Raw genomic sequence first — 18,305 nt, 5'->3', positions numbered from 1 at the left:
TTAGCTGAGAATCCAGAATCTAGCAGGCACCAAACATCCTGGTGGAACCAAGGAGGCCCATTCTGAGATCTGTGGTTCTTTATCTACAGCATTGTGATCAGAATTGGTGGAGCTCTTCAGGCTGACCCCCAAAGAGCCTTTCATGACTAACCTCTTTTAATCATGTGGTGAGATATGGTGTGTCTTTAACTTTCTTGTTATTTTTCTCTCTCTCTCTGGGTATGTAACGCTGCCACCAGGAATTTAATTCCAACCCAATTAATTATTTTTTTCCATAATATTGTGCCCAAAATCTAAGACTCCTTCGTTGGACTACGCGGTCCTGAGAATGAGTCTGTTGTACGGTAATAGCATATAACTCTAGGTTTAACAAATAAACAAAATAAAACTTTATTTGTACAAGAAGCATATTGATTTCAGGATATTTAGCAACTTTTCTTCAGTAACTAAAATGATGTATGTTAATAACTTTGGATTGAGGTGTCACAATCTTTCATTTCACAATCACCCCTCTCTCTCAAATCCTCCTTTCTCTTCAGAATGTACTTTGTTCAAACTTTATTTTATTTTGCTCAGTTAATCTCTCTGTTTTAACTCAGATTTCTGTCAGCTTCTTCCTCTCACACTCTTATAATACTCTGACAATACACTCTGCCCATACACTCTCAATCACCAACCAGTCACCTCACTCACCCCCTCTTTTACCCCCCCCCCTTGTCCTTCTGCAACTTACCAAGCATTTAAAGAAACATACACTTAAAAATCTAAATCATTACAGAGTCACTTTGAACCTGCGACACCCTTTCATGATGCACTTGGGGTGTGAATTGTTTACAGACTGCACACCACGTGATGTCATGATCTTCACCCAGACAGAAGAGGCATTTATCATGCACATCATATTGGGACATCTTCGTCCCACAACGGGAGCACTTCTTGAAGAGGGCCTGAACCCCACAGAACCGAAGGCTCTAACTTGCATAAAGCATGATGGATCTGAGAAGCGGAGAGAAGAGACATCCTTTAGTGGCAGAAAAAGAAGAAATGATGGAGTCACTTGTTCTGCCTTTTATAGCTGCACCTGGGGGAAAATTTCACAAAAACTAAGCGAGCATCTTGCGCCTCTAGGAGCTTTAGAACATTACAACTGGCAAGCGCATGCACAGATTCCATGATGGTGATGTTTAATTAAATTTTCAGGAATGTATTGCTCTCCCCACGTACTCTATTGTGTTTGGGTGATTCAGTCTTGCTTGCACTGTAAAGCCATTGCTGCTGATCTAACTGAACTGTTAGCAAAGAAAGGGCCATTCTATTAGCATCCTGCAAATGGGGAGTATGTGCATGAATTGATATTCTTAGATTTTCTGAACTTGGCAATTAAAATACAAAGTACTGTGAATGGAGGTACAAAAAGGACCCTCTGCACAGGTTTAGGGACTCTGTTATGACTCCATGTATTGCTGAATGAAAAATGCAACTATTACCAAGCCCTGCACAAAACTAAGCCCTGGAAAAACTTAATATGCCAGTTACAGCTGGAAAGAAAGATCTTTACATACAAAGAACTGCCTTTACTTTAAAATCTTTCTTTCTGAGATTATTAAGCTGCCAGAAATGATAAAAACTGTATCATAAGTAAGAAGTATAAGCAGTATATATCTGCCAGCCTTGAACTGGAATTTAGCTGAGTCAGGCAAATTATAATAAACTTTTTGCTAATTAAAAACTTGCAGTGCTTTGCTTTCTCTTTCTGATATAGTTCTGTTGTGGCCTCCAGTGATGAAAGAAGTGGTTTGCTCCCCTTGTATACCCAGGGATGTCATTGGCAACTACAGAGAAGAGCTGAACCTGTTTCCGTTGTCGTGTGGCAATAAGGCTGGGTAGCAACCAGGAGAACAAAGCTCTAAAACTAGGATTTGTCAAGGCAAACTAGAACAGAATGGTCATCTGTGATCTGAATGCTGCTTTCTCAAGTTAACTTTAAACCATGGTTTTGTGTTATATTTGAAACTCTGAATATTACCTTAAGCTCTATAATATAAGAAAAGTGGAATAGAAAGGCAATAATTAAATAAAAATGAAGGGGATATCTATATTTCATTTCAGTTATGCATATTTTATCATCAGAGCCTTGGAGTTTGGGCATACGTTCTACTGAGAGCCCATATGCTGCAGTGTTTAGAGTGTCCGACTACCATCGGGGAGATCATGGAAGATCACTGGGTGACTTTGGGCCAGTTACACTCTCAGTTTACTCTACCTCACAGGGCTGTTGTAAGGATAAAACAGAGGAGAATAATGTAAGCCATTTTGGGACCCCATGGGGGAGAAAGGCAGGGTATAAGTGAAGTAAATAAAATAATAAAATATTGCTTGAAAATCCCTGACTTCTGGTGGGGTTTTCATGGCAAGAGACAATCAGAGGTGGTTTGCCACTGCCTGCCTCTGCAACCCTGATCTTCGTTGGAGGTCTCCCATCCAATTGCTTAAATGGAATTTAATTATGTCCTCGATTTCTCCACTGTCCAGTTGTCCCTGCAATAGGTCTGGGTGCAAGGAATTGGATCACCTAAAAAATACACACATAAGTTCAAATATGTGTGTGTGTGTGTGTGTGTATATATATATGCATGAGTAAGAGTACTTAGAGAAAGAGAGAGAACTTTGTTTTTCTCCCTCAGCTGTAGTCCTTGCATTTTGCATTCCCCGAACTGAAATCTTTGTCTTTGTGAAGCTGTTATGCATCCCTTGTCCTCTCCTTCATCATGCTTCTGTGTTTGCTGGTTGCGTATCAATTCCTCTGTTGTGCTGACACGTCAGAGCCTATGGCGCTGCTGCCTGTCTGTTATGTATTTGATTTCTTTCCATTTGTTCAAATATGGCTACCAATTACTTTAGGCCCATATTCAAAGCCAGGGAAGAAAGTTTTAAAATAAAAATAGTAATAATCAATTCATAGTGTTAATACCAGCAACGTAATATTGAAAGCTTTTGAACAGCAGGGTTTGGAAGGAGGAAGCAGCTTCTAATACTACTTTGATGCAATTAATAGTACACTCAAAAAATTCTCTTCTTTATACAGGAACTAGTTGGTTAGCAATCAGACTTGGCTATATCTTGTTTGGGATTTTATGTTGTTTTTCATTCTTCAAACAGGTATGTCCATTGAAGAACCTATGTCTGATTCAGTAGTTTGTAAATAATATTTGTAAACAACTGTAGTGTTGAAACAATGGAATCTTTTTTTTTCACCTGATCTAAAATAGGTCAATTGGAATGACCACAACGTGTCTTCCTTGAAAAGCAATCGAGAAGGGAGAACTTGGTATTCAAGACTGAGAGGCCACAGCTATTATGCACATTGGAAAAGGTGGGCATTTGCCAAAAGTGGTGGGTCTATGGGGAGACTGCAGTTATTCAGCAGCAAAGGTGCCATTCCTCATCCAAATGGTTCAATTAATCAGTTCAGCTAACACATAATAATAACCTCTAGCTAGTTGTTGTGCAAGGTGTGATTCATACATGGTGCATTCATTGACACGGCTGCTGTTTCTTCATGGCTACAGTTATATATGAAATGGAGCAATCCTCTGGGAGGTGCAAATAATTTCTTCTATGTGATTTCACCATTTCATATATTACCCAATATACATGAGGTCAGCGTTAGGTAAGCAGCAACTACACCACCTGGACCATTCAAGAAGGAAAACAATCATGAGTCGTACTGGGAACCACAGGGCATGCATCAATTCCAGGTCATTAGAAAATGATTTTAGAACATTTCCTGGCAATTGCTAAGCATCTGCAAGGGTTTCCTTTGGGGCAAGAAAATGAACCAGATGTGAATACAATATCTACTTGGAAGTTGAAGGGGAGGGACTGAAGAGCTGAGATCAGGAAAGGGACTCAGAAGAGAGATTCAACCCTGACTTCTCCAAAGCATCTAAACAGTTTGGACCACACCTAGCAATAGTTGAGTAGCTGCACTGATTTCCTTTTATGTAACTGGCTGAGGTTAATTTGTTGGGAGAGTTCCGTTGCAATATGTGTAGAGAGGTGATTTCAGTTGAACGTTTGTCTAAACAAAAGGATTAATTAAGTAAACTATACACTTGAGTCAAAATGTAGATTAGAGTTGCTGTATTAGGCAAGCAAAGAGAAACCACCTTGGGTCCTGAGATGCTCAGGAGAAAGGTGAGTGTAGAAATATAATAAATAACCTTTGCAGTTTGAGTCTACGCAGTAATATTTACACCAAACAATTGACTAGTTTAAAAGTGAGACACTTCTTATCAAATAAGAACCAGTAACATAAATTTGTTGACAAAGCCTCGTTTTCTCCTGCTGCTGATTAGGCTTATAGAACACAAACCTACAGTCTGTAATAACACAGTGTTTGATGGTTAGAGGTATTTTTAATTGAAAGTTGAGAGAAATACAGGATCTATGCAAATTTTCCAAAGTTGTCTACATTCTATGTGTTTCCATGAGATTCCAAAGAACAATAACATTTCTCTTTCCAGGGATTTTCCCTGGAAAGTTCTAGGGTTTGCTAGGAGAGGCTATGTAAACTTTCTAGAATCCAAATTTCCTGTTTTTAAAAATTTTTGCAAGCCATTATGTGCATCATTCAAACCAATATGAAGATAGAACCTACATGGCAAAGATGTTCCATTTAGGGGATAAAGATGACGGGGAAGCAAGAGGCTGAATTTGGAAGCAATCTGAATGCAACTGATATGTTCCACAAAGGCCATGCCTATCTCTTAGCAGCAAACTATTTTTCTCATTCTCTTTCTTGAGCTCTGAATCTATGTAAGGATGGAGCCAAAGTCAGCTTGCAGTTCATCTTGCTTAAGAGGGCCCTCTGCTGCCTCCCCTCAGTTCAGCACTCAAGCTGGTTATCTTGTATTCTTCACCTCACTGCTCATCCTGTATTTTTATTGTGTCTCCTCCTCCTCCTCCTGTTGCAGTTCACCACCCCCTCCAATTAATCTGCACTGAGTTTCCTTCTCACCATCAAATCCTATTTCTTTATCATGAAAATAAATACTTTGTGTACAAAATCTAAAAGTAAAACTCTGCTACAGAAGTTTGTGTACAAGTCAGGCCTTGGAAGAGTGTGGGGAAAGACCTGGTTGTTTCTTTGATTTGTTTAGGAGTAATTTTTGCCACTGGGAGGGAATCATAGGGGTGAGGGCTGATTTCTTTGTGTCCCTTCTATAGGAAATGCAACAACATCTTCCAGCATGGAGGAAGTTTGGCAGCAACAGCTGGCCACGTTCTAGTAGTCGGTGAGTGGGTATCGCAAGAAGATGAAGACGAGGATAATGCAGAAGGTGGCTAGTGCTGAGCTGGTGATGTTAAAAAGACGGGCGGTCTTGGCATCTTCGACAGCACCATTCAGGTCATTGAGGAGTTTCTTGTCCCGAACCTGGAAACAAAAAAAGTATCCTTAAAACAAGAACAACTATGTGTTGCAACCACAGTCCCATACTCCTTACTGGAACACAGATGCTGTGAAGATTGAAACACTTAGTATTTGTTTCTACATAAACTGCTGCAGCATTATTTCCTCTGGCTGGAAAGTGAAATATAGGAGAGTCCAACCTACCTCTTTTTGCTTTAAAAGATTAAAACAGTGCCACTGTCCTCTTCCCTGCTATGGAAATGGTGCTGCAGTTAAGGTGGTGATGGTAATGGAAACAAGTTATTTAGCAGCTGGGGTTGGTAGGCCAGATAGCTGTAATTTGCCTTTTTGTGCCTGCCTAAGAGCAACAGGTATTTGCCCTGGAGATATTGCACCCCTTCAAAATCTCTATACATAGGATGTGGATAATGGAATGTGGACATTAAAATGTGGATATTGACTGAGCATTGATATGATCTCAGCAAAGTCAAGAAACTGCATCTCCTTGACATCTACCTTTTTGGAAGTAGATGTCAAGGAGATAGAAGGTAGAAACTGCATTTCTTTGATCTACCTGTCTGGAGCCAGAACGATTAGCACACATTGCCCTGAAAGTGAAAAAATCAAAAGTGAAGATTTTCAGCATTCTGAAAAGGTGATCATGTTCAGCACTCTTAGCTGTTTGCTATATCACGGCACCAAGGCTAATAAAGAATATGATGGCCCAGCAGCAGACTGAATTCAAGAGTGATCATGTGGCTTCAGGCAATGATCCTGTTGGATCTGGGCCTTGATCATTTTCACTGTGTTTGTTAATGGGTTGATTAGCCTGTGTGTGTGTTCTACCTCTGCCAGTGGGATGGCAGCAGCCCACTAGATGCTGAGGTCTGGCACAGGATTCCACTGCGGAAAGAAACCACTTATGGAGCTTGCAGTGTATTAATATTAATGGGATTAGACTAATGGAATCTTTTGCGGCAGCTTCTATGCAGTTTAACCTATAGACACACTGCAGCTAGAATGCACTTTTCCCCTATATGCGACGTTGCACATTATTAACATCATTACGGGTGGAATAATTCAGCAGCATACTCTGAAGAGGTCTTTCTGACATCCATGTATTTGTGGAATGATGTGAGTGCAGAGTTATGACCAATATCAAAAGAGCCCAACGTACTATCGCCAAGCAATAGTTTGAGGGTCAACAAGCTATCCAGTTACTACATTTTTGTCCTCTCACACATAATACCACACAGGCTATATATAAGTCTGGACCTGCAAACAGGCAGTGTGATCTCTTGCATATGTATATAAGATGCTGACAAGATGGTGTGTTTAATATAGACTTGCTGATGCTATGATTGCCATGGGGAGAATTCCAATGGCAACTTCCTAGTACAGCTAAGACTTCATTAGAAAAGTGAAATTCTATATTATTCCATTAGCACTCTGCAAAACAGAAGACACCTGTTGAGTGTACATGAATTGCATAACAGATATGTGGTCACTAACATAATGATTGTGTCAAAGGGCTGATCATTATGATTTAATGGAGGGGGGAAACAGGATGCTATAAACTAGCCCAGCAAAACTTGCGACTCTCAAAGCATAACAAAGATCACCATACATTGTATCCTGACAAGCATTTGACACCCACACCCCATTCTTCCAATTCCAAGTTTACTGAGCCCCTGTTGTTAACAGGCTGCATTTGGCTTGGACTTCACAAGCTGGAGAGCCCTGCTATAAATATTGTGCCTAACATTATAACGGGACACTAACATGGCTTCCCTACATGTCCATGTCATACCCTACACCAGAGTCATTTCTTATTTGAAACAATTCCATATGGGATTAATAGCTGCAAGCCACATTAAAATCTGATATTCAAGACAAGTCACCACATGCTTGGATGGTCTCATCCTTACTAAAACTGGAAAAAGTGCAGAAGAGGGCAACCAAGATGACTAAGAGGTCTGGAAGAAAGTGGATAGACAGAACAAAAGAAGAGCCTGATGGATCAGACCAGTGGTCCACCCAGTGCAGCAACCAGTTGGCTGCCAGTTTCACATGGCAGCCAACTGGTTGCCCCAAAAAGCTAAACAAGCAGGGCACAGAGACCAAGGCCGCCTCCTGCTGCTACTTCTCAGCACTGGTATGCAAAGGTTTGCTGCCTCTGCATGTGGAGTTTCCCTTAGTCATCATGGCTAGTAGCCTATTGATAAACCTCTCCTCCATGAAATTATCTAACCCCCCCGCCCCTTAACACCATCTACACTTATGGCCTCTGACAGTGAATTCCAGTTTACTCATTGAGAAAGAAGTTTTTCCTTTTGTCTGTTCTGAACCTATTTCCCAACCATTTCATTAGGTGCCCCAAGAGGTCTAGTATTATGGGAGAGGGGGGGGGAAACACCCTGTATCCACTCTCTCTGAGGTTGGGAGAGCCATCAAGCATAGCTGACTTATGGTGACCCTTGCTGACATTTTCAAGGCAAGAGACTAACAGAGGTGGTTTGCCATTGTCTGCCCCTGCAACCCTAGTATTTGTTGGAAGTCTCCTATCCAATAACTAACCAAGACTGACCCTGCTTAGCTTCCAAGATCCTATGAGATTGGGCTCACCTGCGCCATCCAGGTCAGGACATCCACTCTCTCTACCTAGTGAATAATTTTATAAACATCTCAGGTCTCCCTTTAGCCATTTTCTAGACTGAAAAGTCATAGGAAAAATAGTCAAACTTTTTAATCCTCCCATAATACTAGAAGATGGAAGTACCCAATGAAGTTGACAGGCAATAGATTCAGGATAGACAAAAGGAAGTAATGCTTTATTCAATGAGGGGTTAAAATATGAGATTCGCTGACAGGAATGGTCTCAAGCACATACGGCTTTACAAGATTTGACAGATTCACGGAGGATAGCTCCATCAGCAGTTTCTGGCCATGGTGACTAAAGGGAACCTCCACATCCACGGGCAGTAAACTGCTGAACATCAGTGCTAGGAAGTAACAGTAGAAGGGGGCCGTGGCCTCTACGCCCTGTTCGTTGGCCCTCTGGGGCATCTGGCTGGATGCTGTGTGAAACAGGATGCAGGACTGCATGGACCATTAGTCTGATCTCGGACAGCTTATTTACATCAACTCTACAAGACTGTACTTTTACTCTCCTTCGATGATTCAGGCCCTGTTCAGAGAGCATTTTGGTACCTCAGGCAAAACAGAGCCGGTTCTCACAGCCCAAGGAGCCAGCTGTCTCCTGCTTCATTTACTAGCTTGCTCCTTTCCCCCTCCCACACCTTTCAATGCGACTCATTCCTCAGTTTCAAAAGGTTGGTGTGTCTGATCATACACCAGTGTTTCATATGTGGGGTTCAAATGGTCCTGGTCCACACTTTCTAAGGATAACCAGATGAAGGATTGTGTAGAAGTTGCATCAGCTGATACAACTTTTCCTGGTATCACAACTTGCACCTGTCTAAATAGTCAGGATACCCTAATTTCTAGCACTCTCACATTGAAGAGGTCTGTGGTTCATGGAGGATGGAGCAGCTGTAACTTGTTGCTCTCATTGATCTTTACTGGGGGGGAAAGGAATTAGTATTTCAGTGGCTGTTCGATCAGTTCCACCAACTCATAAAAATTTTACCAGAAACTGTAGTCCACTTGCAATGCGCCAAGCTCAACACCAGGTGCCAGTGGTGGACCACACATAGAAAACATACCCCCATACTTGCCTAGAAAGAGTTTAATGCTTTTATTGACCAAGCATCTCCAGAAATATTCAGTGATTCATGCACGTTACTTTGTAGTGATCTGTTCTATAAATCCCACATTGACTATCTTGAGTGTCTGCCACTGCTCAATGAACATACAGCAATAACTAATGCCACAAATCCAAAGCTTTGGTTTATGATCAGGGCTCACCAGCTTCCAAAGCCTGGAGCTTGTTTCAAGCCTATACGCAACATCCCATGCATTCTAAATATGTGAAATCTTTTACTTCGCTCCCCTATTTGCCTTTACAAATATAGTTGTGTGTTGCAGATGCATCCTTCTCCATGGACTCTGGCACGGTTTCTACTGAAGAAAATTGCTCATGTTGACTGCATTGTACAAGGCTCGGAACCAAAATACAATACATATAAGTGCATATATTAAAATCTTAATAGCTTCTTCTATCGGGGAAAAGCAGCTCTGGGATGGAGAATTTAACTCTATCCATGCTGCTGTTCTTGTACTGAAATTCCCCTTCAGGGTTCCAGATGCATTTGCAAAGGTAAAGGCATTTGAAAGCCCATGATGGAAAATCCAGCAGGGGATCGGGTGGGGATTTGCAGTAGGACATAGGGGGCATATGAGAAATAGATTAATCTCCTCTTCTGTGCCATTTCTCTGCTGATAACTGCCCCCCCCCCAACAGCTGCCCTTCAAATTAGATAAGATTGCAGGATAGCAGTTTGGATCCTTTCTGCTTTCTCCTGCAGTGCAGTGTTTCCGAATGATCTAAACTGGGATTTATAGGATACTGAAGCTGGCAGGTCTTTCAGATCTTGGGCATTCTGCACTAGCTCCTTGGAATACTTCATAAATATGGTCAAGCTACTTTTATGCCCTAGGCTGCCAAGATTAAATGGGAATTGTGAGGGGGGAGGGTAGAGAGAAAGATGGAAAATGTGGGATATATTTTTGCACTACTATTCAAATTTGACAGAAAATGCAAAAGCTGCATTTTTGAATAAATTTAGAATTGTTGCACATTTTCAAAACTTTCTAACTTATTTCACTGGCAAAACCAGTGTTTTCAAAAATCTTTGGGATTGTAGAGGGGAAGTGATGTATAATACATATAGAAAACCAATATGTTGCAGTACCATATGCTACTTTCAATTTATACACTGAGGTTTATCAAATGCAAACTCTTCAATTCTGAACTGGCATCATATTCTCTTACATTTTTATTCCACCACTCTTCTTCCAACAAGATCAGGGAAGCCTATATGCCCTGCCCTTTGTCATTACAACAGGTTTTTTCTTCAGTTCTGGTCCGATACTGCTGTGGTCTGGCCCAGTTTCCACAAGTATTTTTGTCCTTTTGGTTTCTACTATATTTTTGTTTCTTTTCTCCAATCTTTTTCTTGAAGCCAATTCTGAGTTGCCTTTTTTCTCATGTGTGATGTTTCTTTTGGCTACTCAAAGAAGAAAGCCTTTGTCACTAAATAAGGTGGCATGGCTAGGTTTCCATGTAGAGTTTATAAATCTATCCTCCTGAAGAAAATTTAGGCACATAAATTCCTCCAGAGAACTCTTGAGATTTGTAAGGCTAGCTAGAATTCTGCTTGAGTTCCATGCTCAAGGAAAAGTACAACACGTGGCCACTTACCAACTAATGGTTTGGGGCAATTCCTCACAGTTAAAATTGTTTACATTTTAGTGTACATAGTAAATAGGTCACAGCCACAGCAGGCATCTCAAATAAAGTGCCAGTTGTTATCACCAGCTGTGTTGTATGCTGCCTTCCTCTAAAGAATTCTAACAGAGCAATCCGAAGGAGAATTACTGTGTTCCTCATAACCAGGTGATGTAGATGATGCTGTGAAAGATAAGAACCTTCCAAAAAGCCAGCCAAAGAGTTTGATAGCTGAGAGAGGATATGAGGTCTATTTCTTTCAGCCAAGCCCAACACTCTAGACCAGCAATAGGTGACTGCTGATGTGTTTCCTGGTGTCTACTTGCTTCTTGTTCACCAAACAAAAGGGTCTTGAATGGAACGGGGCAGGGGGAAGAAGGCTTTGGGGGTTGCTCCCTACTAGTAGATTAATTAGCAGAGTACTGAATTCATCCTGTGCAGGTACATCACAACTGTGCACCCTTAATTTGGCCATAGATTTTCTTATATCTTCAGTCTTGGCAATATCCACGCCAGGAGCAAATCTACCCCTTTCTCTGGAAATGGAAATCAAACAGCAGCTATTCCCCAAATCAGAGTGATACCTCAGACAGCCATTTTGTGATTGGCCATGCCCTACATGGTGCCATTTTGTGGCTACCAACTAAATTCCAAAAGGGCCTGCATGCTATAGGGTGAAATTATCATTAAACAATTTCCAAGTGAACCTCTGAACTGCCTCCACTAAAAAGTGATCTGTATGAGGTAATTCAAAAGGTCTGCTTGTAATATTTTATCTGTAATGACTGTTACTGTCATTTAGTGTTACAGTCATTGATGATTTTGTGTATGTAGAAAAGTTACATGTGGATTAATGCGTTCTTACTACTTGCCTCTTCACACAGTATGTTTTTAGACATAAAGCTAAGATTTTTCAAAGTGCAACCCTAAAATGTAACATGTGAATGAGACACGTGACGTAAATGCCTAGCAACGCAAGGTACAGGCTTCATCAGAGAGCTACAACTGGCTGCATTTGATGGTCACCTCAGATTTTCTGCTCCACAGTGTGTGAAATGACCCTTTCCCCTTCTCTTTTATTAACTTTTTTGAATCTGCTCTTCTTCTTTTTCCTGTTCTCTCTTCCCAGTCTCTTTTTTCCATACCTCATTGCCATCACAGCTGCTAGCTAAGATGGACCTTAGTAGATTACTCAGCATCAGCCCTCACAGCTGTTCTGATGGCAAGATGCTGTGCCCTGAAGCTATTTCAAAACTGTTGCTGGCCTGATTTTTGAATTGGTAGGCAGACAAAATCCCAGCACAAGTTCATGGGAGCTACAAGGACACGGCACCTTTTGCGGGGGGGGGGAGGGGGACAATCCATTTATGTCTTGGACACAACTGATAATTAAGACAATCTACATAAAAGTGCTACAACACCCATCTCCCAGGAACTCTGGCAACCCCCCACCCCACCCTTGTCACCTTGATTTTTCTATCCTCTTTCTCATACTGCTCTCTTTTCCCTATTGTTCTGAAGATTAACATGGATTATCTGGTACACTGAATGTTTTAATGCTTTGTGAATCACTGCAGAGCATCAACAGGGATTATAGAGACAGCAGACACTGTTTAATCAAGCCAACAATACATTGGGTACTTTTACATGTCCTTCTGGCAACCCACAATAAAGAAGTAGAGGCTGTTCACAGATGTCCTTCATTCCTTCTCCCCTCTCAAGCTCGCTGGCCTTATAAGTTAAGTAGCAGCTGCTGCTGCTGCATTTTTCTGACATAGGACCAAAGCACTGCTGCATTATTGGCGTCACACTGTTGCAGCCACTGATGACTGCTATTTTGCCAGCCATGGACTCAACATGAGCACAGATCTATGCATTGTTCCTGGCATCACACAGCCATTATGGTGGGTTCTTTGGGTTGGTCAGATACAAAGAAGGCTTTAATAATTATGCAGCAAAAGGAATGTCAGCTTGTTATGGAGGGATGATACAAGATTCACCTACTGGAATTCTCTCTTTTGCACAGGCCTTAAAGCCACAGGAATTCTTTTCTCCATTGGCCACCCTTGACTTTAAACAGTTGCAGATATAATGACAGCAGTACAAAATATGTTTTGAGACACTGGGCTTTTGATCTTTTAGAATGTACAATGAAACCACTTTTTAGTTGTTTAGAAAAAACAGACCTTTGTTATACAGAATTCCTGCTCAGTGGCTTCCCTCAAGGTACAACTATTTTCCTCCCTGCTCTCGTTTAGCCTTGTGCTGCAGTTCCTCTCTTTGCTGCTGTTGCATAAGGATCAATAAAGGAGAACTTGGCATTTCAACTTGGAAGACTCTGTTTTCCTGCACAAAAGAGACATCTTGTCCCCAAAATTGTGCACACAATGTTTCTGAAGCACCTACTTGTGGAGTAGTTGTCATCTACCCAAAATGCAGAATTAGCCTTTTGGTAGATTCTCGGTTTCCTCTATCTAGCCCTCTCTACCTAGTGAAAAATGCAGAGTTACTACAGACCATAATCCAAGAGGGATAAAATCCAATGTATTCAAAACTGTGCAAAGTTGTCATTTTCTTTTTAGAAGGAAAATGCTTAATGAACACGATGGGATTCTCCATGGCACATATCAGGAGCACCCTCTTTCTCAGAGAAGAAAAGAGAAGGCACCCCACATATGAGGTTTCACATTCCTCCCCCCTGCCCCACACACACAAATCTGTCCTACCTTGTGTTATTTGATTTTGGTTGATTTGCAAGAATAAAAGATTGCTTCCTGAATACCTTTCAAGAAACAGTAATAACTAACAAATATATTTTAAAAATCTTGTCCAGTCAACACAGTAGCAGTCAAAAAAGAGCAGTCAAGAAAATGCTTGTGCAACATCCTAAAGATCAGCAACAACTGCTTGTGGATCTCATTGGGAAGCACATTTGAGAACATCGCTACCAAAAAGATCTTGTGCCTTAGTACAGCATACTTTAAGTGGGTCCTTTGGGATGCTCTTAAAAGGTGAGGGTGCTGATACGGGTTGAAATATATGAGGTCAAAGGCTTTAGACATCAAAACCAGACACGGGGTTTTTTTGTAATGTGGTTTTGGAGAGTTGCCTCTCAGTTTCCCATTTGTAGTCCAACTTGTTTGCTACAATTGCCCCTCCATGGTCTATCGGCCCCTTTGAGAATTGTTCCTGAGATTCCTTTCTGCACAGCTAAGACTATGTAGTAAGTTATACTGCTTCCTGATGACCTCAGTCGGGGCATGGCCAGGGAAACATTTTATGTAAAACACCACTATCTTCACATCCTACTGAAGTATACCAGATGTAATTACATAATTTATCTAATTAAGAAATTCCACACATTTCTGCAGGAACAAACTTGCATGGGCATGCCTCAGGAGCCTTGACAAGGAACTTACTATTATTTGAAATATTCAAACCAGACAACCCTCATCATTCCATTGTTTTAGACACAGGTAGACAGTAGGGATGTCTGACTATGTAGACAAACTCTATCCTCAAATGCTTTACTGCCAGTACCCCCCAGTTATTTGTGGGGTTCTGCACAGCTATAACAACCTGTACAAAGATGAACTATAAGACATCAGGAATATTATCTGTAATTTGTGGACAACTTGTATCTTTAAGGCAATGATGCTGCCAAGCAGCTTTCACAGTGTGACAACATATTCAGAGCATCAATTAGCACTTCCAAAGCTCTTGTCCCCTGCATGCCTATCTTCTAGTTGAGATATATTGATAATATCTTTTATCATGCTGGCCCACAGGAAGGAAACTCTTGAAATTTTCCTCCAAGACCAACAGCACCCATTGTGACAATCAGCCTGAACCAATCCACACAGGAGGTTCACTTCCTAGACATTCCTGTACAATTCCACAATGGACATTCAAGCTCCATTGTACTGTAACCTCAGCTTAGAAAGCCTCTGTATCTGTGTAGTCAGAAATATGTGCTATCTCTTTAAATACTTGCAATCATAGGAATGGTAGTTATTCACTCTCCCTAAGGAGAGCAGGTAACTTGAGATATTCACAGCTCATCTTCCTGCCTTAAGTGTTAGTTTTATTGCCCCCTTCTCCTCTGTGTCTGTAACTTCTTCTCACCCTCAAACAAGGATAGGAAGCTATTATGAATTTACTGCTTGTCTATGAATACATCTAGACCAATAAAGATGTACCCGCTCAGTTTGAACCATGTGCTGTTTGCTGGCTTGAAATGTAAGTAAGGATCCCTTTGGGTCTGGGTTTAAAAGGTTTAAAAGCTACCCAGGATCAGCCTCCTTTTACAGCTGCTCCCGGAATATCCATCTTGTATCAGAAACCCACTGATCATTACACAGATTTACATGTTTCCAGCTATTACCAAAGGCACATCACAGGATCCTCTGACTACAATCATTCCCTAATTCTTTTGGTTCCTTAGACAGGGACTCACATTTTCAGAATTTGCAACAGGCACTATTAAAATTACAATACCCACCACACAAAGCAGCCTAGCACACGACAGACCCCACCCCCAAAGATATACCACTACTTGTTGCCTAGAGTGCTCAGCTCAGACCAGTCCAAGGTATCACCTATGGTTTATATCCTAATATTCATCTCTCAGACCTTGAGTGGTAATGCTTTTCCTTGCTTATAGGAAATATTCTTGGTCCTTCAAAGAATCAGACCCTAAAATAAACCCATATAAACTTTGTTCCCATATCTACCCAGGCAACACAATTACAGAACCTATTGATTTCCGCTATGCCATTGGAACTCTTTCTTCTGCTCATTCTCAAACCGAATATATTCCATGACATGACAGCCAGGCTTCCCTGATGTCTGTATAGGACAAATAGGTAATTGTCTGTAAAAATAACAAAAGTACAAAAATGTGATTACCCCCCCCCCCCAAAAAAGTTTAACATTGCATTTTGGCTCAGTTGCAATCATGGCTTCCTCTCACACTACAGATGTTAAATTAGCTTCACAATTTATACCATGTTCTTATTATTACCTGCTAATGCTGCAGTGAATAGTCACTGTGTTTATCTTGTATACGTTTAAGCCTTGTCATATTTCTATTGATATTTCATTTGCCTTCTCTGTTTAAATTTTTTTCTCTATGCTCATTGGTCAACTGAGGACACATTTCATGAATATGATGAACTGGACCCAGGTCTACAAAAGGTACCACAGGACTTCTGATTTTCCCTGCAGGAAAAGTGCTGCTAAGTAGCACTAGGAGTAGGACTTCTCCTCAGCTAGGCCTGATGGAAACTTATTTCCAGTTAGGCTATATAAGATGCTGGCCCATGTGAAATAAACTCCCCCTTCCCAAGCTCTCTGGTACTCCTGCCACTATAGGTCCTATCCTTACCTGGCCTAAAGTGACTGAAAAGAGGAAAAGCCCCGTCCAAAGGATGCTGCCAAGTACTTCTGTTTGTATCTGTCTTTATTATAGGAAACCAGTACAAGCTGACTTACTCCATCACACCAGCAAGGGAGTAACTGTAGCCATGTACATGAACAGAAGTTTCTGACCATTCTCAGTTGTCTAAATTGGACCCACTTGCTCCAAGGTCTTAGGGTCCCAACCTGTTTTGACAATGACTGGCTTTGCAATCCTGAGGTCATGAGGAGGTTTTAATTTTGAGCTAAGCACTCTTCTAATTTACAGTATCCTTCTGAGGATGTTGAAAAAAGTGAGTTGAGATAGATTTTTAAATCATTCTTTTTACCTAAAATAACTTCAAATAACTACAATTACTTAGATGGGAAAGTTACCAAGTCTCATAAAGCCTCCAATATATTTATCCTAGTAATGCATTAATGAGGCAAGGAGGATAAGAAAGGGAGCTGAGGCACAGAGTCCAGAGGCCAAATGTTTCCCAAGAGCTTGTTGCCAGATGGTGTGAAAAATCCAGACCCAGACTTTCTGGAAAGGTGCCATTTATTAAATAAATTAGAGCAAAGCCTCTGGGAATCCCGATTCCAGAATATTGCCTTTGGTGTGATTTTCAAGAGATCAGCAAATAGAGGGGAAAAACTATCAAATTTTATTTGATGAAATTTATATCTTACTTAAAATGCAAAGGCACACATGAATGAGAGCCTCTCATGTCCAGCTTTAGTGCCAAACTGGAATTCCAAGGGAAGGCTCCTGAAAATGAAGAACCAAGTGCAATAGAGGCCCTTTTCACACTGCTTACCTGCTCCTGGGACGTTGCGAAATATGCAAAAACTGCGGAAGATAGCGTCTGCTCGCGATGTCACGCAAAACTCTCGTGAGAAGACGCTGTCTTCCATGTTTTTTGCGTGATATTTCGCAACGTCCTGGGAGCAGGTAAGCAGTGTGAAAAGGGCCAGAGTGCAATCCCTGCCCTGCTCTCCCTCACCAAGACGAATTCATGGTTTGTGCAAACAGTATTTTCTCCTCCTCCTCCGTTTTAAAAAATAATTAACATCCAGGCAACATTTTCTTGCTATACTCCCCAACTGCTATGCAAAGAAAAAGGGACCAAAATGTGTAGAACAACAGCACAGCCTTGTGAGATGAGACCAAGGTTGCATCTAATTCAGCATTTTTGTCTCCAAGGTTGGCCAGAAAAGACACAAATGAAATCATCTCAGTGAGGGCAGAATGGAGATGACCACTCTGCTGTTTGTCACCAACATTAGTTGATTAGTGATAGATTGTTTCAGAACACAAAGGTTGTATTTTTAACATACATTTGTGAAACCTTCTGCTAAAATCATGTAAAATAGTGTTAGGGCTTTTTTTCTGGCAAAGGAGGTGGTGGAGCTCTCAAGAGGCAAGTGGCAAGCCACTTTGGGATTCGAGTATTTAAATACTTTGGTATGCTCCTTAATGATCCAGGAATCTTTACAGAGCACACCGAAGCTCAAAGCAGCACTTTTCTTGCCATTTGCAAATGGCAACAAAATTGTTGCTTTCAAAAGCCAGCCACTTTTCAGCTGATGGGAGGGGAATCCTCCTCCTGTCAGCTAAAAAAAGCTGCAGGCTTTGAAAGCAGCAACAGTTTTCTTACGTGGCAAGAAAAGTGTTGCTGCTTTGAAATACCCCCACTTTTTTCAGCTGAGGGGAGGAGGAGGGGGTCCGTCCTCCCTCTTGCCTCAGCTGAAAAAGCTGCCAGCATTTTAAAACAGCTTTTTTCAGCTGATGGGAGGGGAATCCCCCTCCTGTCAGTGGAAAAAAACTGCCATCTTTGTAAGCAGCAACACTTGGGCTGCTTGGGGAGGAAATGGGATCAGGGAGGCAGGGCCACCAGATAGGTGACTACTTTCAAGAGGTGTTGGAACGCTGTTCCACGGCATTCTGGCTGAAAAAAAGCCCTGGGTTTGTCACCACATATTGTTTCAATGAGTTCTATACTTGGTGTGCAAAGTTCTACCCTGTAATGGCAAAAACAAACCATTATCCTCCCTCATGAATACTCCTTACACCAAACAATA

The 18,305-nt window shown here is 41.3% G+C and overlaps 1 protein-coding gene across 1 annotated transcript in view; it reads right to left on the bottom strand.

Moving 5' to 3' along the window:
- Nucleotides 1-4,476: 4,476 nt before the first annotated feature.
- IFITM10 (interferon induced transmembrane protein 10) overlaps nt 4,477-18,305 on the bottom strand; it is a 52,046-nt gene continuing 38,217 nt past the window's right edge. Inside the window, exon 3 of the mRNA XM_054970004.1 lies at nt 4,477-5,437. Within this exon, the coding sequence (XP_054825979.1) occupies nt 5,288-5,437 (150 nt within the window). The 3' untranslated portion in view covers nt 4,477-5,287. The remainder of the gene's footprint in view (nt 5,438-18,305) is intronic.

Source organism: Eublepharis macularius, chromosome 2 (genome assembly GCF_028583425.1).
Source record: "Eublepharis macularius isolate TG4126 chromosome 2, MPM_Emac_v1.0, whole genome shotgun sequence".
NCBI lineage: Eukaryota > Metazoa > Chordata > Lepidosauria > Squamata > Eublepharidae > Eublepharis > Eublepharis macularius.
This window is presented reverse-complemented; position numbering and strand designations above follow the sequence as displayed.